General features: G+C 50.5%; 1 protein-coding gene across 4 annotated transcripts in view; it reads right to left on the reverse strand.

The window, feature by feature from the left end:
- Positions 1-1,906: 1,906 nt before the first annotated feature.
- SCARA3 (scavenger receptor class A member 3) overlaps positions 1,907-24,234 on the reverse strand; it is a 32,104-nt gene continuing 9,776 nt past the window's right edge. Inside the window, exons 2-6 of one of the 4 annotated variants that reach the window (XM_072952737.1) lie at positions 20,680-20,736; positions 19,282-19,401; positions 15,665-15,763; positions 13,652-14,695; positions 1,907-3,716 (exon numbers count right to left, since the gene is read on the reverse strand). In XM_072952737.1, the coding sequence (XP_072808838.1) occupies positions 3,265-3,716; positions 13,652-14,695; positions 15,665-15,763; positions 19,282-19,401; positions 20,680-20,736 (1,772 nt within the window). In that variant the 3' untranslated portion in view covers positions 1,907-3,264. Of the gene's footprint in view, positions 3,717-13,651; positions 14,696-15,664; positions 15,764-19,281; positions 19,402-20,679; positions 22,746-24,234 lie in introns of those variants that run through there. The other 3 variants (XM_072952735.1, XM_072952734.1, XM_072952738.1) reach the window with 3 other exon arrangements.

Genomic DNA, 24,234 nt, shown 5'->3' on the forward strand with positions numbered 1-24,234 from the left:
TCACTTTTCCGTCTGGATTCAGGCTTTGCTGCCTTGGGCCTGGAAAGATCCAGGAAAGCAACCAAGCAGGGCAGGAGGAAGAGCACTTGGTTAGAATTTGCAGGACAGGAATCGGGCACACCAGGATGACTCCCAGATGGAATCCAGCCTGGGCCACACTCTTTGTTTCCTGGTAAAGAAACCGAAGGTTAGAGCAGGGCAGGGCTGGGCCAACAGTCCCACAGTAAATGGAGGACCCAGCAGGGAGAAAGCACGAACTGCCCCATTCCATGTCCACGGAGACTCACTCGGGAAGCCCACCCAGGCTCCCCACTGCCCGCCCCACCCACCCCTGTGGTCAGCTCTCGGGATTTTCGGCACCTCCGGTGGCTCAGATGCCCCGCAGGACCACTTAGTACTAGGGTCTGTTTGCTGACATGAGACAGAGAGAGGGATTGAGGGGGAGAAATGTGCACAGGAGCAGCCCAATGGCCTTAACCAACAGCAAAACGGAAGTGGCCGCAACACCAGAGATGGAGACACTTGAGTTGCCCAGGAACCGAGAGGCTGGAGTTCTAGTCCCAGTCTGGCAACAAGCCCCTCCACCTCTCTCAGCCTTTGGTTTCTCACTTGAAAAATAAAGATGAACTGGGCGAGTCACCAGCTCGTTCCTGGCTCTAAGCATGCGGGCAATGCCAGGTGGGAGTGTGTGGGGGCTCGAGTCCCGGCCACTTGGCTGCAGAGGAGAGTGGTGCGTGACACTGTGATTCCAGAAGCCCGGGGTCTGCAGGGCAAACGCTATCATGATAACGCCTGATGGTTATGGAGTGATAACCATCACCGGGTACTAGGTTCTGAATTGTGTCCCCACAAAAGTCCGTGTGACACCCCAGCCCTCAACGTGACTGATCCAGAGATAGGGTCTAGCAGGTAAGGAAGATTAAATGAGGTCATAAATCCAGCAGGTCTATGGCCTTCCAAGAAGACGAAGAGAGCCCTTGCTCTGTCTCTCTGTCTCTGTCTCTCTCCCCTTCCCCTCATCTCTCTCTTTCCCATCATGAGAGGGCACAGCAAGAGGGCAGCCGTCTGTAAGCCAGGAAGGGCTGACACCCTGATCTTGGACTTCCAGCCTCCAGAACTCTGAGAAAATAAATTGCTGTTGTTTGAGTCGCCGTGTCTGTGGGATTTTGTTATGGCTGCCCGCGCTGACTAAGACACTGGGAAATTGGCCAAGAGCATCATTTTACGTAATGCCCTCGGCAACCTCATGAAGTCGGTACAGCTATAACCCCTGTTTTACAGGGGAGGAATCGGGAGCACGAGGAGTGAAGTCACCCGAGACTGAGGGTTTCAATAGAGATACTTCTAAAAACTCTTTATCTATGTGACTCTGGGAAGTTGATGAATCTTTCCAAATCTCAGTTTTCCCATCTGTTAAAGTAGGGAAAATAATAATATAGAGAGATTACAGATATATAGCTGTTATAGCTACATTACAAATTGTGGCGAGGACTAATATACGTAAAGTGCTTAGAATGCATTCTCCTGCGGAGAAACCCTCCCACTGGTGTTTGCTATTATTATTACTGATAAGGTTATCCTCCTGTTCCTGTGTAACCAAACGCAGATTTGCTGGCCGGCTTTGCTCATGGTCACTCTTGCTCTTGTGCCTCTAATTTTTCACCACGTGCTCCCTCTCCCTCTGCCTCTGCCTTGTGGCCACTGGGTCAGGCAGACCTGCTGCTCTCCCAGCAGAGCTCAGGGTTTCTGGAGTGAGGGGCTGGGGGTTTACGATGGGACTCCACAGTGCGACTGAATATCCAGGGGGCCCCAGCATCCATTGGTTCCCGTTCAAAGGACAGGTGAGGCGGGACCCCTGAAGGCATCGTGCCCCCCCTCAGGCAGAAAGGACCAGAAGACACCACCGTCCTGGAAACAGCTCTTTACTGAGTCAGTGATACTATGTGACAGGATATCGTATGTAGACAGGAGGGTTACATGGCATTGGGGGTGTCGGGAGTGCAAGCCAGTTGCACATGTATTACAAGAAGAGGGGGTCAGTAAGGCTTCTGGAAGGGGGAAGGGGCCAGTCTCTGGGTCGGGTTGCGGAGGGAACAGCTCCCAGCCCCCACCCTAGGGGTGGTGGTTATCTGTTAGAATACAAAGTAAGGAAGGCCTCCCTGTGAGTTCGCCCTGCTGGGGACGCCCCAGGGCGCCTCTCTGCCAGTGTATGCAAGACTTTGGAGGTGGGTGAGAGGTGACATCAAAGACAGCCTCTTGTGGATGTGGCCCGTCCTCCCCCACCACCTCCCCGCCTTATCTGGTCATGCTGCCTTGTGCAGAGAGGCCTCTGGGTCTCAGTGAGGGGGACAAGGGATGTGGGGGTGGGCAGGGGAGGGCTGATGCAGGAGGGGAGAGCTGCCCTGCTCCTAGGGCACAAAGTCATCAGCCCAGGATGGGAGTGGGACCTCCGGCAGCGCAAGGGAGGCAGCTTTGCAGACAGCCGGTGAGCACAGCCTCAGCCCGGTCCTCCAGCCTCCCAGGTGCTGGGCTCCATTTTGGCTCCAGGGCCTGGAGAGTGTCCCGGTGCAGATGAACTCCAGCTTGGTCTCTTTCTGGGATGCTCCTGAGAGGCAGATGCAAGGACTAAGAGAGAAATTTTCTGGAGACGTGGGAAAAAATGTTGAAATTCTGGGGGCACAGTGCTCAGGGTCCAGGTGGAGATGCTCTATCCTGTATGAGGCAGGGGTTGCTCCCAGGAATCTGCTCCATGGTTACGGGGAGGGTCTCATGGTTGCCAAATCCACCTCATCCCCAGACTCTGAACCATAATCCCCTGCAAATGTTTTCCTGGGTCTTTTCAACCTCCGGGAGCCTCAGGGAACTGCCAGCCAGGAGGGGTGTGCAGATGCTGGCAAGACTGGCTTGAGTCACCAATTCAGAGCCAGAGTCAAGACCTTTCTCCTGGAGGTAGCCCATTCCCTGGCAGGCTCAGTCACAGGAGAGGGAGTCTTCTCCTGCCCTCTCCTCCTGTCCAGCCAGGGCCACCCAGGTGGCCCCCCTGGCCAGCAGGGAAATGCATGTGTGTGTGTGTGCGTGTGTGGGGAGGCTGCTTTCTATGGTACAGTCAATATTGGGGAGCCCCGAGGGGCAGGGGCAGGCCTGGGGAACCCCTTCAGGATCAAAGGACCACAAAGTCTGTAGGTGCAGCTTTTCGGGGGTCTCGCTCAGTCCAAGCCCCCTTTCCCGCATTCTGTGTGGCGGCGTCCGGGACTGGGTCCCTCCTCAGTAGCGGCTCTGACTTCCTGGTGGGCCTGGGGGCCCGGGGAGCCCAGGGGGACCCTGGATCCCTGGTTCACCCTTGGGCCCCGTGGGGCCCCGCTGACCTGGCGAACCTGTCTTCCCGGCGATCCCTGGTTTTCCCTGTGGCCCCTCTGGCCCCGGGGACCCAGGAGGCCCCTCCAGCCCCGGGGGCCCCACATCCCCTTTGGGGCCTGGCTGTCCTCTCGGGCCTCCGGCTCCTAAGCTGCCCTTTGAGCCTTTGAGGCCTGGGAAACCTCGAAGGCCGACTGGCCCCCTTTCTCCCACAGGCCCGGTGTCCCCAGGTTGCCCCTGAGGACCCTGGGGTCCTGGGGGGCCCAAGCTGCCGGGGTCTCCTTTTGGTCCTCTGCCGCCAACAGGCCCTTTCACGCCCACATCTCCCTTGAGTCCTCTGGGTCCCGGAGGGCCGGGGGCACCTAGGGTCAGAGAGAAGAGGGGAGAGGTCAGTCCCGAGGGCAGGTCTTCCGAGGCTGTCCCGTGAAGTGGGTGTGCGGCAATGGGCACCGTGACACCCGAGAGTCGGAAGCCGCAGGGCCCAAGTCTGCTGACTGCAGGCCGCTGATCTGACCCCTCTAAGTGGCCTGGCCACCTGTGAAGTGAGGCTGAGAGTCCCGAGCCCCAGCTTACATGGGTAGGTGTTTGGCCTGAGGCCTGTGCCCAGGGAGCTCTCATTGTCCTGACTTCGGGGCTTGGCCGCGGTTCCACACACGCCCGCCGGTCAGGGGCTCAGCGCCGAACAGCTCTGGGGAAAGGCCAAGGCTGTCCAGGATTGTCTGTCCTGCTCCGGAGGCCAGCCGGGCCGCCTACACTCATTATGGTCTTTGGCTGCTATACTTACCGCCCCCTCGCCCCTTCCCACTCCTTTCCCACCCGCAGATCTCATCTGTGACCTTTAGGCAACAGGAGTGGAGTCAAATGACACAGAGGAGAAAGCCAAGAAAGTGAGGTGTGAAAAGCAGATGCCACCCAGTGTGAGCAAGTGAGTGGGCCCAGCACCAGACCAGAGAAAAGGCAGCTCCTCCAGGAAGCCCACCCTGACCACTCCAGCCTCTTCTCTGAGTTCCTGGAGCTACTACCTCCTGAATCTTTTAGTTGACATGTAGAAAGAGAAGCCACAGCATAGTGAAGGCAAACCCTTGACACTTATCTGGTGGCCCCACGAGACTGTGGAGTCTCAGGAAGACAGGGAGGCTCCCATCCCCTGCCCTGGACACGGAGCCCAGGCACACGGCAGGGCAAGTTCAGTATCTGCTTGAAGAGAGTGAGTCACCAAACAGCCGTGGACCCCATGCTCCTGCCCAGCTCTGGCTTAGGGCCTGGGGGAGATGCCATGATAAAGACACAGGCCTTCCTTAAAGAGCCCAGCCTAGCATCCAAGCCAGGGGTCAGATGACCTTAATATCCTTCCTGCCAGGTCACCACCTCTCAGAGCTGTACCAGCGCAGAGGACACAGACCAGAGTGTGGCCGTCACTCTGGCCAAAGCACATCAGATGCCCAGGGGGTGGAGGAAAGGGGACGCTGTGGCCTAGTGAGGACAGGGGTTGTGGAGAACAGCTCTGGCCCGGGTGGAGCCAGGCACAGCGCAGGCCTGGCTTTCTTCAGTGGTCTTGGTGGAGGATCGTGGGGTGGGGTGGGGTGGTTGTTAGCAGGGAACCCCAGCCCTGGCCTGGGAGGTGGATGTTCATGCCTGTACTCAGCTTTCCCTGAGGACCCTGCTGTTAAAGCAAGAGAATCCTGGGGTCTTGGGTGAAGTGGCAGCTAGTCCAGCTCTATTTCACCGAGGAGGCAACTCAAGCCCAGAGAGGTGAGTGATGTCCCCAGGGTCTCTGAGCGGAAACCAGAAGCCCGGCGGGGCCTTTCAGAGAGAAGGGTCCTCTCTGCTGGAGCCAGGAGCCCTCCCAGGGGCCAGGATCCAGTTCTGCAACATCAGGGCCCCTTCTCTGGCTCATGCAGACACCATGGCTGTCAGTGCTGGCCGAGCTACCTGCTGCCCATCCTCGGCCTCCCCACGCCACTCACGCCCCCACTCATCTCCTTCCCAGAGCATTTCTAAGTGGAGCAGAGCACTGTCCTCTAATTACGATCTAAACTGGAAACCAGAGCCCAGGCAGAGTCAGCCCCAAGCAGGGCCAATAAAAACCTTCCGTTCCCTGCCACCCACTGCCGTGCCCACCTCCCCCACCCAGCGAGGATGTGGCCTGTGTGGGCTCGGCTCACGTGGCCTGCCAGCAGCACCAGCTGGGATTCCATCATCGGCTGGCTGGCGGGGGTGGCGACCTGGCCTGGGAAGCAGCAGGGCGACAGGACCTGCCCCTCTGTCTGCAGCAAACAGAAGGAACACACAGCACAGCAACCGGAACAACTTGGAACAAAAGGGCACGGAAGATGCCCAGCAGGGAGTCCTCCCCCAGCCTGGCGGGATGGGCTGGGAACTGGCAAAGCCTCAGTGCCCGTCCTCATCCCAGCTCTGCCCTGGGCACCTGGGCCACCTGGGGCTGGGAAAAATGTGCAGGTGGTAGGGAGTCAGAGGGTGTGGAGGGTGCTGGGAAAGCCCCATCCAGGCTCAGATCATCTATAAAATTCAGAGTTGCTCCTGACAGTCCCTTAGGGCCCCGTAGCTCTTGCCTCTGTCCCTCTGGAATACGGCTCCCAGGCTTCCCCCAGCTCCCTGGTTCTCCTCTCTCTTGCCACAACCTCTTCTGTGGCTGCCATTCCTGTCCCCTGGGTGGATGGGCTCCGTCTTCAGCCTGGACTCAGGAACTGCCTGAGAAGTCTCACCTGGACAAGGACGCCTGGAGGTCCGGCAGGAGCCCCGCACTCCCTCCGTGGGACCCCGTCTTTCCCACGCCACCATCTCTAGTGCGCGCCCTCTCCTCTCTGGCCCCCAGGGCACAGCAGCCGGGTTTGAGGATTTCTTGGGGTTTCTATGCCAACAGCGAAGGAGAAAAGGCAGAGAGTAGAGGTCTCTCTTTTGCTCCTCTGCACCAGCCCCCTTCCTTCTGCGGAAGCTCTTAGGTGTCCTTCCCTGGATGGGGAACGCTAGGCGCCCACACATCCAGCGTGAAGGTTTGTGCAGAAGCCTGGGTCACACCGTCGCCTCATCCCCCAGGAGCTGCAGCCTCCAGATGTGTGGAAGGAGGCCTGCCAGGAAAAAGGTCACCTCCTTCTCCATGTCCTCAGCCATGGCTGCCACTGCTGACACCATCTCTGAGAACCCACACGGGGCTCCCAGGCAGGAGCTGTGAGGACACTCAGCGGAGTGGCTTCGCCCGAGGCCCGCTGTTGGGGCGCCTACACCGGCCCTGCCCTGCAATGCTCAGTCCAGCTCACTCTGGCGTCTCTGTGACCCGCCTTTGCTCGGAAAGGGGAAGGGCTGTGAGAACAGTGAACATTTGCTAGTTACTAGGTCTCTCGTGGTCCCCAGCGCCATATGTTGAGCTCATCACCCCATTTCACACATGTGAAACCATGGTGCAGAGAGTGGTCACTGTCCCACCATCACCAACCAGGAAGGGATAGAGACAGAATGCAAACCAGGGCCTGGGAGGCTCCTGGCCTCTTGCCCAGACGCCCTCCTACTACCAGAACCTCCTACCCTAGTGCTGCTTGGAGGAGAGGGAGGGTCCCCACAGAGCAGGGAAGGGGGTCACTTGCAAGGCTGTCTTCCTCAGGTGAGCCCAGCCTCCGCATGTCCCTCCTGGACCAGCCAGGAGTCATGCAGTCAGAGGGGTGGGCTGGCAGGACCCGGCCAGCCAGGGAGGAAGTCAACAACAAAGTGTAGCGGTTGGCACAGTGGGCAGGGATGCGGACAGAGGCTGACCAGGGGCTCTCTGCCACAGGATGCTCCCTGACACGGCCTGTAATAAGATCTTGGTATCAACAGGGTTAAAGGGAAAATTAAGGGGTTGGGGGTGGGGGTTAAGTGCTGCGCTGAGCACTAGGGGCACATTTAAGACAAAGGAAGAAACGTGAGCCACAGTGGCAGGCGGGGAGCTGGGAGAGAGGAAGAGCGCCCGGAGTCCGGAGGAGGTCCGTAATTACTCAGGAAGCCCTGGGCTGTAATTAGGCCATCCCGGCCCATCAGGGGAGGGCCACAGCTGACTGCATGTCTGGGAGGAGTAGGTGGTCTGCTTTTCCCTTACTAACGCTTTGGGTACTGTTTCCCCTTCTCCGGTCTCTGCCCCGCACATGACACTAAGCAGGATGTGGGTGAAAATGCCCGTTTGGTACCTGCAACCCCACGCTCTCAGCGTCTCTTCTTCTGACTGAGCACTAGACATGTGCATCCCAGAGCCTTGGCGAGGGGTCAGGGTTTTAGTCACAGTCTGACCTTGAGCTCATCCCTTCCCCTTTCCCAGCTCAGGTTACTTTTCTGTAAAATAAGGACACCAAAACCCACCTTGTTCACTGTATAAAAGTTATTGTGAGGCTAAAATGAAACAAAGTGTATGAACAGGCTTTGTCATGAGGAAGGCTTTATACATCATTTGTTCTTAGATTGAATACAATTTAAGAACAACAAAATGACCAGAGGATGAGCCCTAAGGACTATCTACTAATGCCTTCACTGGAACACTGCGTCATAGAAGTCACACGGGAACATATTTTAGGTGAAATACTGTGGGAAGGTTTCAGTTACCAAGGAGATACTCAGTAACTGGTTTTGTTGCAAAAATATGACCACAGGCAAACAAGATCTTTCCTCACCCCCATCCCACATGACACCACCCATCTAGATTAAAGAAAAAAATTAGCCTGAGTGGTAGCAGAAATGCTCAATAATATAGAAAGGGAAAACAGGTTTGCAACTAAATGGTTAAGGAGAATCAGAGTCAGAGAGGTTGGTTCCAAGTCTGAGCTCAGTGGAGACAGCGGAGCTGTCTGGGATCTCTCCTGTCTCCCTGAACGATCGAGCCCAGGTTTTTGCACCCCCCATCCATGTGACTGTACATTCTAGAACTGCCAGATCTCAGTGGCTACTTACACTATTCTCCAGAGCCAAGAGCTGCTATGTTTTCAGGTTGAACATTCTTCCCACAAATACACATACTTCCTGGGGAGGAGTCCAGGGAAATTTGATATAGCCATACAAATTCCTGTATGGAATCCCAATCAGGAGTTTTGGACCAATTTCCAGGAGAAAAACTTGGAAATACTGCTGTGAGGGACCAAAATGAAAAGATAATGGTGTCTGTTATGGATTGGGTGGTATCTCCTGAAAATTCATATGCTGCAGTCCTAACCCCCCAGTAGCTCTGAATATAACCTTACTTGAAGAGAGTGTTTTTACAGAGATGACTAAATGTTAATGTGGTTATGAGGGTGGCTGCTAATCCAACAGGGCTATTGTCCTTATAAAAAGAGGGCATGTGGACGGAGAGAGACATGCACCGAGGGAAGATGATATCAAGAGACACGGGGAGATGATGGCCGTCTACAAGGCAAGACCTGGAACAGATCCTTTCCTTACAGACCTCAGAAGGAACCAACCCTAGTGACGTGTCCAGCCTCCAGAGCTGTGAGAGAGCAGATTTCTGTTGTGTGAAATCCCCCAGTCTGTGGTACTGGGTTACAGCAGCCTGGGCTGGCTAAGACGGTGTTTATTTCAGAATGAAGCACTGGTGCACAGAAGCCATGGAGCTTTTCAAGTGAATTGGAAGTGTGGGCCAACTAACCCACCTCGGAAATGGGATCTGAGGGTAAACTGGAGGTGGAGCTGCCTGAAGGGCAGGAGAGGTCAGTCCCTCACTGGGGACATGGGTGGGCAGGAGACAGGAGTACCTGCTGAAGCAACAGACAGCAAACAAAAGGCTCTCTCGTTTGCTCAGGGGCTTTTAGAAGGATGGGGTTTTATGTGACTTTGGAGGGGAAGGCCACTCAAAACAGCCTGAAACTTTGGATCGGAACTGCCTTGAATTTGAGTCGTGTGTCCCTTCCTTGCTGGCTGTGTGAACTTGAACTGGGGCATCCAGTTCTCCCCCTGGGGCTTTCTGGGTTCACAGTTTCAGGGACGATGGAAATTAAAGGAGATGATGTCTGTGCTCAGGGTCTTTGCATGTTTGCTCCTGCATCTGGATCTCCTATGCTCATCCTTGCCGACGCTGACCTACACCCCCACCTCAGGCCTCAGTTCAGACGTGACCTCTGATGGTTCATATTATGTGTCAACTTGACTGGTTGCCCAGATATTTGGCTTGGACAAAGAATGTCACCTGCCATAGCCGTGAACAAAAGATGTTGTGGCCATCAAGCCATCAGTCGCCTGCAGCCATCCCTGATGGACACCCGAGAGGATTCAGAATGGGGAAAAACAAACAAACCCAGAGTACTGGCCCGAGATAGTTAAGGTGCATATCAAAGGAGTAATTTCATTGAGCCCAGACTCTTGCATCGTTCATATACAGAAGAGTGCTACATTCATTAACTTGAGATGTCTGATTTGTCTTTAACTAGCAATAATCTTTTGATATTCAATGACCTAGATTCTTTTTTGCAAAAATCTCCTGTATATCCAGGCTCCTCCCTTACCTCCTTGGAGCGTCCCTCAGAACTTTCTGAGAGGCTGTCTCCTGGACTTAAGTCCTCAATATGTCTGCCAAATAAAACGTAATTCTCAGCTTTTAGATTGTGCTTTTTTTTTTTTCTTCAGTTGACATTGTTCAAACATTCTGATTGTGCCTGTGAGGGTGTTTTGGATGAGATTAGCATTTGAATTGGTGGACCAAGTAAAGTAAATTGCTCTCCCCAGTGTGAGTGGGCCTCATCCAATCAGTTGAAGGCCTGAGAAGTACAAAAAGGCTGACTAAAAGGGAACTCCTCCTGTCTGACTGTTTCAAACTGAGACATCAGCCTTCTCCTGTCTTTGGATTCGAACTAAAACATCAGCTCTTTCTGGGTCTTGAGCCTGCCAGCCTTCAGGCTGCAACCACATCAGCTCTCCTGGGTCTCAGACTTTTGGACTCAGACTGGAATTAAACTATCATCTCTCCTGGATCTTCTGCTTGCTGATTCACCCTGCAGATCTTGGGACTTTCTGGCTTTTATATCTGTGAGCACCAACTTCTTATAACAAATCAAGGTCTCTCTCCAGAGATCTTAATGGACATAGGAGATATGTATACATCCTGTTGGCTGGCTCTGTTTCTCTGGAGAACCCTGATTAATACAGATTTTGGTACCAAGAGTGGTTCTAGGTGAACAGAATTTGAAGGATGAGTTTTTGAAATTGGTCAGGGGTTTCTGGAACAGGCTTTCTAATATGATTAAAATGAAAGATGCTAATGACTCTATACCCAGCAGTAAAAACAGCCTGATGGTCCATGGCAGCAGAGCAAAGGAATGGAGATGCCTAAGCAAGGGTCTAGGTAACCATGCATATGATGCTTTTAAATATTTTTTGTCAAAATAGTGAGTATAATGAGATTGGCTGGTTGTTCCTAATGTTACTGGTCAAAGTAGGGGAAGAAAAGGATGAGCTCCGGGATTAGAATTCCCAGTTCAAAGGCCCCATCAGTGACCCGAAAGCTTCTATGTCTGCCCTGCAAGAGGCCTTTCTCTCTGCAGCCACAGGGCTGAGGCTGCTGAAAGTAAGACCCACAGTCTCCTCCAGGGACTGGCAGAATTACAATGTGAGTTCAACGCCCAGTCTCACAGGTGTCTACTGTTCAAGTGGGGACATGGACTGGGACAGAAGGGGATCCTGAAAGTTGGAATGGGGATGCGTGGGAAGACCTTGATGGAGCTGGAGACTTTGAACCCCTAATTCTGATGTCTTCTCTGCCAGCGGCAGCAGTCTCTCTGTCACCAGTAAAAGTGGCCTCTTCACCCCTATTCCAGGGGATTAACCCTGTATTGCCCGAGGAAAGGGTAACAGCCCCTGAAAAGCAGCTGACAAGCAGGACAATGCTGGTTCCCCTCAGGGGCCACCCCGCCACCCCTCTTTGCTTCTAGACCTATAACTGGATTCAAGTCACAGCAGCCCTAAAAGCGACATACAAAGTGTGACCTACGAGGAGGTGTGCTGCACTCCGTGTTCCCTGATTCTTGCAGATGGAAGTCTGAGCAACGTGTGGGAGTGGGTATGAAGCGGGTGGGATGATGGTGGAAGGAATGTAAAGTCGGATTGGGCAGTATCCATTCCTCTGGGCTCACTAGGCGGGAATTCTATATCTAACTTTGCATCTCGGAGAGTCAGAAAGGGCTCTAACAGTTCATTTTGTTGGATGGCTGAAACATGGACAAAAAATTGACGCACAGTGAGTGAAGCAGAAATGCCAGATATGCCTTGGTTTAGGTAGAGAAAGGGATTTGATGACCGGGGGAGGTTGGAATGTTAGAGTGGATTTGTCACTGGAGACCCACTCGCCCACCCTGGGAAGGTCCAGAGACACGCCTTCACCATGACTATGAGAAATAAATTCGAGAAGAAAGCGCTGGCACCCCTGGCTCTTCTCTGGAAGCCAGACCTTACATGGGAATTGCAGTCACAGAATTGGGAAACCTAACCACACTGAGAGTAATTGGATCATGGGTGGTGGAAGCCGAGTGACGACACTCAACCACCAAAGGCAAGGAGGGTGTCGCTCCTGTGATGGACAGCAGGGCCAAAGCAGCAATCAGAACAGTTGCAGACCTGGCATTGGCTTGTGAGCCTGGTGTTCCTAGAAGTGAAATAGATCAGAAGCCTACTAACGCCTACTTGTTCTGTGTAAGCAGAAAATTCCTAGGTCAAGTGAGCAGAATCTGATCTGAATCATAAATACAGAGTCATGAACCCTCAAACAATTCTTCAACGTGAGCCAGTTTACAGACCCAGAAGTCCTTGAATGAAGGGGAGACCAGGTCCCCTTGAGGAAGGACCCTCGTACACTGCCTACAACATTTATTGTTAATCATTCTCCCAGCCTTCCCTGGACCTATGGCCTTTTGCCAAGATAACTGTGCACTGAGCAAGAGGAAATAATTAGAACTTTCAGGCACCACTGGACACAAGCTCTGAACTGACACTGATTCCTGGAGACAAAACCATCACTGTCATTCACCAGTCAGAGTAGGGACATATGGAGGGCCAGTGATCAATGGAGTTTTAGCTGAGGTCCTTCACATGGCATCCTATGTGGATACTCATCAAAGGGTGAAATCAGCAGAGGAGGATTTTAATAATCAAGTGACTAGGAGGACCATTGTGTGAATTCCAGTCAGGTTTTTCCTCCACCCACCACTGTCATTGCCCAATGGGTTCATGAACAAAGTGGCCGTGATAGCAGGGATGGAGTTTATACATGGGGTCAGCAACATAGACTTCCAGTCACCAAGGCTGACCTGGCTATAGCCACTGCTGAGTGCCCAACCTGCCAACAGCAGAGACCAACAGAGAATCGCTGATATGGCACCACTCCCCAGAGGGATCAGCCAGCTAGCTGGTGGCAGGTTGATTACACTGGACTGTGTCCATCATGCAAGGGGCAGTGTTTTGGTCTTTTTGGTTTGGACACTGACTCTTGATATGAATTTGCCTTCCCTGCATGTAATGCTTCTGTCAAAAATATGGGTGGGCCTCATTTAATCAGTTGAAGCCTGAATAGAACCAAAGGCTGACCCTCCCCTGAGTAACAGAGCATCCCCTTGCCTGACAGCCTTTGAACTGACACATTGTCCCTTCCTTGTTCTACAGCAGCTTCCAGCCTGCAAACTTGAACTGGACATCAGCTGAGCAGATTTTGGACTTACCAGCCCCATAATCACATGATTCAATTCCTTATAGTCTCTCTCTTTCTCTCTCCTATTTCTCTAGAGAACCCTGATTAATGTGGGGGTGAGATGGGAGAAAATGAGGGCATCAGAGTGACGGCATCTGAGGGGCAGATGGTTGAAGACATCAAAGAGGGGGTGGGAAAGGAGAAAACATGAGGAACTAGAGTTTCCCAAAGATAAGCTCTGCTTGTTTCTCTATGTGGCCCCAATTAAACAAATCCACATATAAAAGTCCAGATTTAGATGGGGAGAGTATAGCTCAGTGGTAGAGCACGTGCTTAGCATGCACAAAGTCCTGAGTTCAATCCCCAGTACCTCCATTAGGGGGAAAAAATAAATAAATAATAACCTTAACTACCCCCACCGCCCAAAATCCAGATTAGCACATTAAGCAAGTAAGTCAGGGCTAAGAGCCATAACACCTTTACAAAAGAGATTTGCAAGTACAGTAAAGCTGCCAGGTACCCCGGGCGTTTGCTACAGGATTGCATCAGCCCATTAGGACTTTTGCCCCAAACCAGGTCCTTCTGTGCCTCACAAGACCATCAAGGCCCTCTGGGAGCTCCCTGGCAGCCCGGCCCAGATCTGGCTCTCACCTCGTAGGATGGTGACATTGCGAAGGATTTCCCCATGCTGCGTGTCCACGGCCTTCATCTCCTCCACGATCATGGAGAGGTTGCGGACGTTGAAGTCCAGCCGGGCACTGAGCAGGCTGAAGCGCTCCCGGAGCAGGTCGGTGGTGGCCAGCATGAGGGACACGGACTTGTTCAGGTAGTAGAGCTCCTCGGCGTGGGTGTGGAAGCCCAGCGTGCAGGAGAGCCGCACGTCGTCCAGGTACTTGAGCATGCTGTGCACGTGGCTGTCGGTGGCGTTGATGTTGGTGAAGATGGTGCCGATCTCGATCTCGTGGGACGCCATGCGTCCTTCTAGTGTCTCGAACCTCTCCACTGTGCGGTTCTGGGCATAGCGCGTGTGGTACTGCAGGTCGTGCATGTTCTCCTCGTGGTCGTCCAGGAAGGACGAGATGTTATCCAGCTGCAGCTGCAAGCTCATGACCTGCAGCACCAGGTCGTGCATGCTCTCGGAATTCTGGCTGATGCGCTGGGACGACGCCCCCAGGGTGGCCTGGATGTTCTTGACCGCTTCTCCGGTCTTGGCCGAGGTGGTGCGCAGGCTGCTGAAGAGCCGCGTGTAGTTCTGCCAGTCGGTGACCATCTTCTGGAGGGTCAGGGTCTCCTCATCCGTCTTCCGCCGGATCCCATGGATCCAGTCCGAAGTCTGCCCCACGGTGAAGTTGATCTGGTGCACAGCAGCCTTGACGTCGTAACACTCCTGGGTGAGGTCCTTCAGAGAGAGGTCCAGGCCGGCTGTGGTGGCTTGCCAGCCTCTCATTTGGGCCAGGAAGAGCCCCAGAGACTGGTTGACCTGATGGATGGAGAAGGAACAACTGCCCATCTCCTGGGAAATTTGACTGCTGGTGGTGGAGAGCAGTTCATGGGTGTGGGAGGTCTGGTCCAGCTGGACCTCCTGAGCCAGAAGCATCTTCTGAATTCCCTCCAGCTCCTCCTGCAGTTTTCTGATCTCTTGCCCCAGCTGCTCTGCCTCATGGCAGAAAGAGCAGTTGTTTGGGGCTTTCAGATCTTTGGGGGAAAGTGACAACATGTTGAGTTGCTGAAGGATCATGGAACAAAGACTGCTTCTTTAAATTTAATATTTCAGAGCATAGTGAATTGGTAAGTGGCTTTCCTATCCCTCTTCCTTTCCTAAGACCTGCTATGAAATCCTCTTTGGAAAAGCCTTGCCATCTCTATGCAATCTTACTGCTACCGAAAGTCTTTATTCTGACCCGAAATGTAGGATTTTGGACATTTTCTCCATCCTAATACCAAATTTTTGATACTGTATCTTCAAAATTTTTCTGAGGTTGCCAGGAACCTCCTATTTACATTTTATTTTTTAAGTTTCTCCCAATATTTTTATATTTGTTTTATTTGATTGTCTCCCAAGAGTGTGGAGAAGAAAGTGCAGGGATTTTTCTCCCCGTGACTGATGAGAAATGAGGCTCAGAGGAGTGACTTGCCAAACGTCACTCAGCTAATTAGTGGCAGAACAGGACCTTCTCTTTCCACCAAGTAGACTGCCTCTAAACCCTTCTGTCATGGCTCCTTTTGTCTCACTTTCAGAGTGACAATGTCCCTTGTTAAAGCAGGTGATAAAGAGATCAGTTGTGCAAATTTTAAGGCAGTGATGAGGAAATGACCAACTTGTCAAGGGTATTTGGAAGACCTTAAAAGTAATTTCAGGTACGTGAGGATATTGGGGAGTGGACTGTCTTTGGCTCTCTTTTTCTGTCTGGAGGCTCTGGGTACCACACAGAATCCCCAGCCCCATTCCCGGTTGTGTCCAGAGAAAGCAGCCTTCACTGGCTGGATGGTTCTCCAGCTGGACAGGGCGACAGGGAGCCTTGACTATCCTTCCTTTGTGCTTAGAAGTTTGGTGAAGGCTTCCTTGCTCCGGGGCATTGTGGCCTGGGGGGAACCCTCACCCCACCCCAAATAATACTGGCCTTCTGTCATAGTCATTGGCATGTCTGGACACTGAACACTCACCCAGCCCTTGGAGATCCTCCTGCATAGACACAAGCTTCTTGTCATACATGGCCTGGGCCAGGGAGATGTCTTCTGAGAGGGAGTCCACTTTCCTGAAAACTGCAGGGGACATACAGGTGAGAAACTGAGGCAGGGTTTTAGCTCAGAGAACTCTTCGTAGAATATCAGAAATATTAAGACCCTTTGATCCATCAATTCTACTTCCAGCAATTTATCCTAAAAGAATAACCACACACATGCAGCCATCATATACAAGGATTATTTCTAGGATCAAGCTTTCCTCATATTTACATGTTGAGATTTTATTACTTACAGTTACATGTTGAGAGATCCCTAGACCAGCACTTCATAGTTTACAGTATTTATTATTCCATTTGAATCTCTTACCAGTGAAGATTCCCCAGCACAGATGGGGGGACAGAGATGCAGAGAGAATGCATGGCTTTGATTCCTACTCTAAGGCTTTCAAAGTCAACGTCTAAGCCAATAGCCAGGGGTTCACTCATATAATTCACTGTTCATTTCTTCACTGAATATTTCATGATTTGTAATTACACATTAATATGTTTGTTTAGCCATTTTTCTCACTTTTTAGACTTTATTTTTTTCATTCTTTCAAAATTGTGTTTTATGATGTAAAGAGTACACATATAATTTATAAATAAATAGATATATTTTGGAGGTATGAGTCTATCAATTTTTTCTCTTATAACCTTGAATTATAAAAATTCCCAAACAGAATAATCAATAATTTATTAGACAGTAAATATTCATGTATCTGCCTCCTAGTTTCTATAAATTAACATTTTGCTTTATTTACTTTATTGTACATCTGTCCATTTTTTCTTTTCATCCATCCATCTCTGGGTCATAAACTCCATGAACAAGGCCCATGTTGTATTAAGCAATATATGCCCAGTGCCTACTACAGTTCTTGGCCTATAGTTTGCATGCAAAAAAATACCTGATTAAATGAATTTAGTGGATTTTTCATGTCCACTGAGAGGAACACTGATTTTGCCCAACCTCTGGATGTGGGCCACGGACCTGATTCTGCAGCATTGACTAGGACTAGTCACATGTGTGCTCACAAATTCCTAGTCATTCATTCGACAAATGTGACTGAGTACCTACCAACCTGGCGGGGATGGTGCCAGCACTGTTCTGGGGACTTGGGACACTCAGGCTAGAGCTAGAAACCAAAAAGGAAATCCTAGAGTCCCCTCTTGGAGTCCCCAAACACACTGCTCCCACCAATTCTTATGATCCTCTGCCCTCCCACCACGGACCTGGGAGCAGAGCATCTCACCTCCCAGATCTGCCTCCTCCTGCGCGCAATGGGGCCAGCCTCCCAGCTTGAGGCTTTGTTGGGAAAATGTGTGGACATCCTGTATGGGCTACTGCCGGGCCCCCAGTGGGTGCCTGGGCTCTTCTCTGGGCTACTGGGGCTTTGTGAATGGTCCCATGGGGGCTGAGAGCGGGGGCTGTCTAAGGGCTGGCCAGGAACCGTTAGAAGTCCAAAGATCAGTTTGCTGCCTCTGAACGGCAGGGCCCCAGCTCCTCACCCTCCCCGGGGCCAGGAATTTGGCCACTTTCTGAGATGCCAAACTCTGTGAAGTGATTTAGCAGAGAGAAGGTGGGGCTAAATGAGGGTAGGGGCTGGGAAAATTCTTGAAATCAGTGGTTCTCAACCTGGCCACACATCGGAACCATCTGAGGAGATTTCCTGAACAGTTAGGGCCTGGGTCCCACCCAGAGACCCGATTTCATTTATCTGGAGAGAAAGGCTTTGGCATCCATATCTTTTTGTTTTCTTTTTATTTTATTTATTTTCTTAATGGAAAAATGGAACTTCTTAATGGAAGTTTATAATGTGTTAGTTTCTGGTGTATAGCATAGCGATTCAGTTATATATATTCTTTTTTATATTCTTTTTCTTTATATGTTATTACAAGATACTGAATGTAGTTCCCTGTGCTATGGATTAAGACCTTGTTCATCTATTCTATATATAATACTTTATATCTGCTAATCCCAAACTCCTAATTTATCCCTCCCCTCCTTTCCTTCCCTATAACCATAAATTTGTTTCCTATGTTTGTGAGTCTCTTCCTGTTTTGTAAATAAGTTCATTTGTTATCATTTTTTTTTAAATTGCACACATAAGTGATGTCATATGATATTTGTCTTTCTCTGTCTGACTTACTTCACTTAGCATGGTCATCTCTAGGTCCATCCATGTTGCTGCAAATTGCATTATTTCATTCTTGTTTATGATTCAGTAGTGTTCCATTGTACAAATATACCAAATCTTCTTTATCCAGTCATCTGTCGATGGACATTTAGGTTGCTTCCATGTCTTGGCTATTGTAAATAATGCTACTGTGAACATTGGGGTGGGCACCAGTGTTTTTAAATGTTCTCAGAGGAATTCTAATGTGCTGACAAGATTGAGAACCACTCCTTTTGATGGCGAAATGTAATGGACTCATCTCAGTGTTCCTATCACCTGGTGCATAGTAGGTGCTTGGCTTGTGTTGGAGTTAATTAACATCTTCAGGATTATTGGATGATGACTGGAGTATCTGTTCAAATCATTAATATGCTGGCCTCTTATCTTGAAGCCAAGAAAGCCAGTTACTGAATATCTCTAACTAGGGCAGGGACCAGCCACCATCCTGTTAAGGGGACGCACAAGTCCAGGGTCAGCGCCAGGAATGTGGCATCCTCCCTGCCTCCCTTGCCTCACCTGAGTCCCAGCCTTTTCTCCAACATCTAGTCCATTGGAACAAACCAATCTACTGGCTTCCCTTAGTAAAGATTTTTTTAATCTGAAGCTAAGAATGGAATGGAGTTGCAATAAGAAGCTTTCAAATTTGTTTTCACTTTTAAACACAGACTGTTAACATCGTGAAGGCAGAAGTTACCTGAATCTGGCAGTGTGCCATACCTGGGTCAGCTATCACAGTCCTACAAACTGTAGTGTGATGAGAACCACCAAACTTCAGATTCCTGGGCCTTACCTGCAGGACCCTGAATTTGTAGGTCTGGGTGGGACCCAGGAATTTGCATTTTAACAAATCTTGGGGACGACCTGGATGCAGGCAGGCGTCAACCTCATTTTGTTGAGAAACACAAAGACCATGGAAAGGGCTTGGACATTGTCAGATCCGGTGATCTCAGCCCTGGATGCACACCAGAATCAACTGAAGAGCTTAAAAATACTGAATTATTCCAGCATCTGGGGTGGGGCCCAGGCATCAGTATTTTTGAATGACTTCCAGGTGATTCTATTTTGGGGCTGAAACTGAGAATCACAGTCTTGTCCCATCCTCTCATTTACCAACAGGAAAACAGAGGCCCTGAGAGGGGACATGCCTTGCTCAAGGCCACACAGCTAATCATTGACCAGAAATTGGAAGCTAGTCTTGACAGTTTGAATCAAGCATTAAGATCCTCTGGCTAGAAAGATGCTGGTTCTGGGCCCTGAGCCGCTGAGACCTGTATCAGGCTTTGTAGGGGTTTTTAGTGCAGGACAAACCCCTGATGAGAAATCTCCAGCAGCCCAGGGTAGAGAGCCCTGGACTAGCCTGCTGGTACTGAGAGCCTGCACTCACCCAGAGAGGCCAGCACGGCCACGGCCACCAGGAGCAGGGCCAGGAAGAGGTAAAGGATCCGCACGGACGTGTGCAAAGACAGGTTTTTCTGACAGCGGCTGCAGCGGGGCCCCGGCCGGCCTGTAGGGGGTGGAAAAGGGGGCCAGTGACTGAGGCTGCAGCTGAAGGGTCAGTTCCATGCTCCCGCGCTGGCCTGTCTCACCACATTTTGAACCAGTCTCAGAGAGGATGCTGTTCTCAGTCCTCATCTTGACCCATCTCACTGCCTAGTCTCAAGGTCTTAGAGCTTTCTGGAATAGGCGAGACCAGAGATGGAGGTCTTCAAAGGGCACCCCCTTTGCGCCATCATTCTCTCTCTATGGCATCGTCATTCAGCCCATGGGATGGGGAAACACCTCTTTCCAAAACATCAGCCTTACTCATGATCCGCAACACAGGGCCACCAGCCTCGCTTCACCACTAGGTGAACAACTTGCCCCAGTTTGCCTAGGACTTTCCCAGATTTTAGCCCTGAAAGTCTCCTCTTATGGGAACTCCTCAGTATGGGTCAAACCAGGATGGTTTGCCAAGACAGTCTTCAGTTTTAAAACTGAAAATCACATACCCTGGGAAACCCCTCAGTCCCAGGACAACTAGAAGGTTGGTCCCCAGTACCCAAACTTGCAGGTAACCAGCAGTTCTCCTGGAAACCAAACAGAAGGTTCCAGTGTATCAGCTGGTCCCCACTATGGAGGAAGGAGGGAGGCAGGTGTTCCTGGCTACTCTGGGAGGTGGCCAGCACCCAGAAGAAATGCAGTGATGTTCCCAGCTGTGAAATTTCGAAGGTGAAGTCAACTTCGGCTGCACAATACAAGTACCAGGAATGTTTAACAATCCTGATGCCCTGTCCACACTTCAGAGTAAAAGAAATCACAATGTCTCAGCATCGGTCTCAGGCACCACCGGGTGATTACAACGTATAGCCAAGTTTGGGAACAGCTGCTCTAACCTATGATGAATCCCACCAGGAAGACCTACTCCAAGTAACAGTTCTGAGAGCTTTGGTTTCTTGGATTAACCACGTGCCAAGTGAGTCCTGGGGGCCTGAGAAGGACAGGCCACTTGGACAGCATAGGATACGACAAAGGGGACAGACTGGAGGAGACGACAGAGGTCCCAGACAGGTCTCAGGAGGACCTCTGGGAACAGATGTCCCTTGTGTCAAACTTTGACTTCCTCCATACTGCTTAACCCAGGTCTGTGCAACTCTTTCCTTTCACCCTCCAGGGAGCAGCAGGGAAAGAACAGTCAGGACTTTGAAGCCATGCAGAAAGGCAAGTCTTTCCCCAGCCTGGGGATGGAGGCAGGGAGGGGCTCTCAGCCGAGAGAGAAGACAGCAGAACACCCCAGAGCCCTTACCCTCCTGTGTGCACGGGAAGGACGGCATGTCCTCGTCGTCACCAGCCAGCTCCTCTTCTGTAACACACAACGCATCTCCGTCGCCGGTGGCAGACCTCACTGTGATGGAGCCAGTGCCGTCAGACCCCCCGCTGGGGCCACACCCACCCCTCTTCAGCTGCCCCATTCATTTACAGTCCTCACATCCCACGCCCACCCCGCCCGCAGGTCCAAGTCAGCCCCCCCTGAGCTCCAGATGACCTTTTGGTAAGCAGAGCAAAGGAGCAGTGGGGGTCAGAATCAAGTGGCTGAGGAACTGAGATGTCCCACCCCTCTAGGTGAGGACAGTTCATATCTCCGGCAAACTGGTAAAGGTGCACAGGCTAGCCCAGTGGCCACTCAAGCTGCTCCTTGCTCAGACCCCTCGGCAGGGGAGTAGGAAGAAACAGAGCTTGCTCGATCTGGCTCAGCACCCTTCCATCCCCTGACACCTGGTACCTGAAATAGGATTACACTGCTCCAGGGACAAGGACAAATCTGGCCCCAGCACAGTCCCTACAAAGACTCCGCGTCCAGCCCAGCTTGGGGGCTGCAGAGAGGAGGAGCGGGCGGTGTGAGGATGCGGGATGGACACAGCCTCTGCCTCACACATCGCCTCATGCAGGAACCACTGGGATGTAGAGGGACCACGGGAGAAGCAGGTCACATGTCGGAAAGCCGATTCGGTGCTTCTCCCCTGGGATCATGTGCTCGCCAAACAAGACCTAAGTGATGTATTCCCTCATTCAGAAGGTTGCTCACATTCCCCTAGACACCGCATACCCCTTCCTCCTTATGAGATCTGGTCTTTGTATGAATGACAAGGAGAAAGATGCCCCAACATAGGAAGCATGAGCCAGACCTCAAAGTGGGTCTTTGAGAAATGAAGTGGTCCGCACTGAGCTGCTCGGGGCTTTTGTTCTGGGAAGCGGGGGAAACTGATGATGACAGCTAAATTGTTTGGGAGATGTCTGGTGGGAGGATTTTTTAAACTGTGCCTCAAAATCCAGAGGCAATAAAAGAAAAGATCAATACATTTGACTGCAGGACAGTAACACAGCACGTTGGCATGGCCAAAAAAGCAACTAACAGGGAGAAAACATTCACAACCCGTATCACAGATGAAGAGCTAATATACCAAATGCGTAAGGAACTTGAAAAGTTTTTGTAAATAAAGGAACAAAAATCCCCATAGAAAAATGGACAACAGACCTGAACAATTATGAAAAGAGACATAAAAATGGCCCCCAAATAAATAAAAAGATGTTTAAATTTACTCATAAGATAAATGCAATTTAAAACTACACTGTGATAACATTTCTCACCCATCCGACTGACAATACACAACACTGGCCGGGTGGTGGTGGGTTGGGAGCGGAATGCAAAATGGCTTGAGCCTTGCAGAAGGGGGTTTAAAATATGCATTCACCCTTTGACCCAGCAATCACACTTCTGTGAACCTGTCCAGAGTACATACCTCCAACAATCTGAGAACACGTGAGACAAGGACATTTAGTGCAGGATTAGAGTTGTTGTGGAAACTGGGAACTAGCTAAATGTACAAGTGAGTGTAGGAGACTGGCTAACCTACTACACGGTACACATACACACCACGGGGCTCTATGCAGCTATACAAGTGAATAAGGAAATCTCTACTAACTGATGTGGAGTCATTGCCAGAAGCTATTAAATGAAAACAACAAAGTGCAAAAGAACACACAGAGTATGCCACTTATTTCTGTAAGAAAGAAGGGAAAATAAGAAAATAAGCAGATATCTGCTTATCATGAAAAGAAGAAAGACAGGAAAGGTAAACCAAAAAACAATGAATTTGTTTCCTACACGGGATGGGGTGGGGGAAAGGGACATATGAAGGAGTCACAGTTCTCGGGATGTAACTTTTTGTCTAGTTTTGACTTTTGAAAACCTGTTAACATTTTACATATTCAAAAAAATAAACTTTATTAATAAAAAATACTTGGAACGAAATAAGCCTTGCTTGCTTGAATGAATACAATAAACATACTAAATGGGGGGAGGGGGGAGGAAGAACAAATATACGTAAATCACGGCATAGTTTGGACGGTGTAACCTCAGTCTGGGATATGATAGGGTAGGACTGGGGAAGAAATGCAACCAAATCTTGAATTTTTAAAGCAAGTTTATTGTTGTAGCATGGGTAAAGCATTCTGAAGGTAATTTAGATTAATTCAAGATTGAGCAAACAGAGTAAATTTGTTTATGTGATTTGGACCCTAGCTTCTCACTAAGGAAGCAGGGTCAGAGAAATATAGAATGGGAGAGACAAGAAAGAGCCCCTTGGGGACAGATTGAAACGGAAGGTATCAATAGAAACTTGTAAATTCTAAAATATGTCTATGTATGTATATGTTTGTTTATGCTCATATATATGTATACATGTATCTATATTTGTAGCTATGTGTATATATATAACTTTGTTGAAAGGTCCAGGAAGCAAAGACACCAAAATAGCATTGAACACCCTTGGCAACACAGGTCTTGGTCTCTAATACTATTTCCCAGTAGAAAGAACCAGGGCTCCTTGGCGAAATGGCTGATTCTACAATTGGGGCAGAGGGTAGGTAGAAGATGAATCTGGACCATCTTGCTAATTCAGAAATTAAGGGAATGCTCAAAGAGAGAAAATAGGGGCACATCACAAGGAAACAGAAACTAGCCTGAAGATGTCCTCACTGGACAAATCTGGAACAGTGTGAGCACTAAAATAATTAAGTATAATAATGCAATGATAGGTTGTTGAAAAAAACAGTAACACATGAATCCATACCAACGGTAGTTAGAATGCAGTATACCTCTCACGGTGTATCCGACAGCTCTCTTCCCCAGTGTTTAGGATCTGAGGGCGAGGGTTGTGTCTGCCTTGTTCTCTGATTTGGCCAAAGCCTGGAGCACAGCGGTTGGCACAGAGAAATTCTCAACAAACACAATTCCAAATAAATCCATGAACACTTCTGTGTTAAGCTTCCCGCTAGTGGATCTACGCCCGTGTGTGGAGTCATTAGGGAACCTGGTCCAGGGTCAAGGCCAGCCCCCCACCCTCAGAGATTCTGAGTTAATTTGGGGGAGGGCAGAGACCTGGGTTCACATCCGTTATCCCATTTGATCCCATAGACAACTAGCCTGAGAGATAGGTGGGGTGAGAAACTATTCTCCCAGTTTTACAGCTGAGGAAACTGAGTTGGGGGAGGAGGGTTAAGTCTGCATGCCTGACTGAAGTCACAGAGGCAGCAGGTGGCAAAGCCTCCTGAATCTGGGCTGAGTTTCCTCTCCACAGTAACAGACTCCAGGCAGTCTCTCTCTGATTGAGTTAGTGTGTTCTCATGTGTGTGTGTGTGTACACACACATGCTTTGGAGAAGGGTGGGTCCAGGGGCAGGAGGAAGGCTGAATGATGGGGGCCCTTCAAATGTAGCCTAAGAAACCAAGCTCTTCAGCCCTGCTGTGTGTCTTAGGCTGCTACCCTGTCATTAATCTGCCAACAGTTCACAAGGATAAC

The sequence above is a fragment of the Vicugna pacos genome, chromosome 31 (assembly GCF_048564905.1).
Source record: "Vicugna pacos chromosome 31, VicPac4, whole genome shotgun sequence".
Taxonomy (NCBI): domain Eukaryota; kingdom Metazoa; phylum Chordata; class Mammalia; order Artiodactyla; family Camelidae; genus Vicugna; species Vicugna pacos.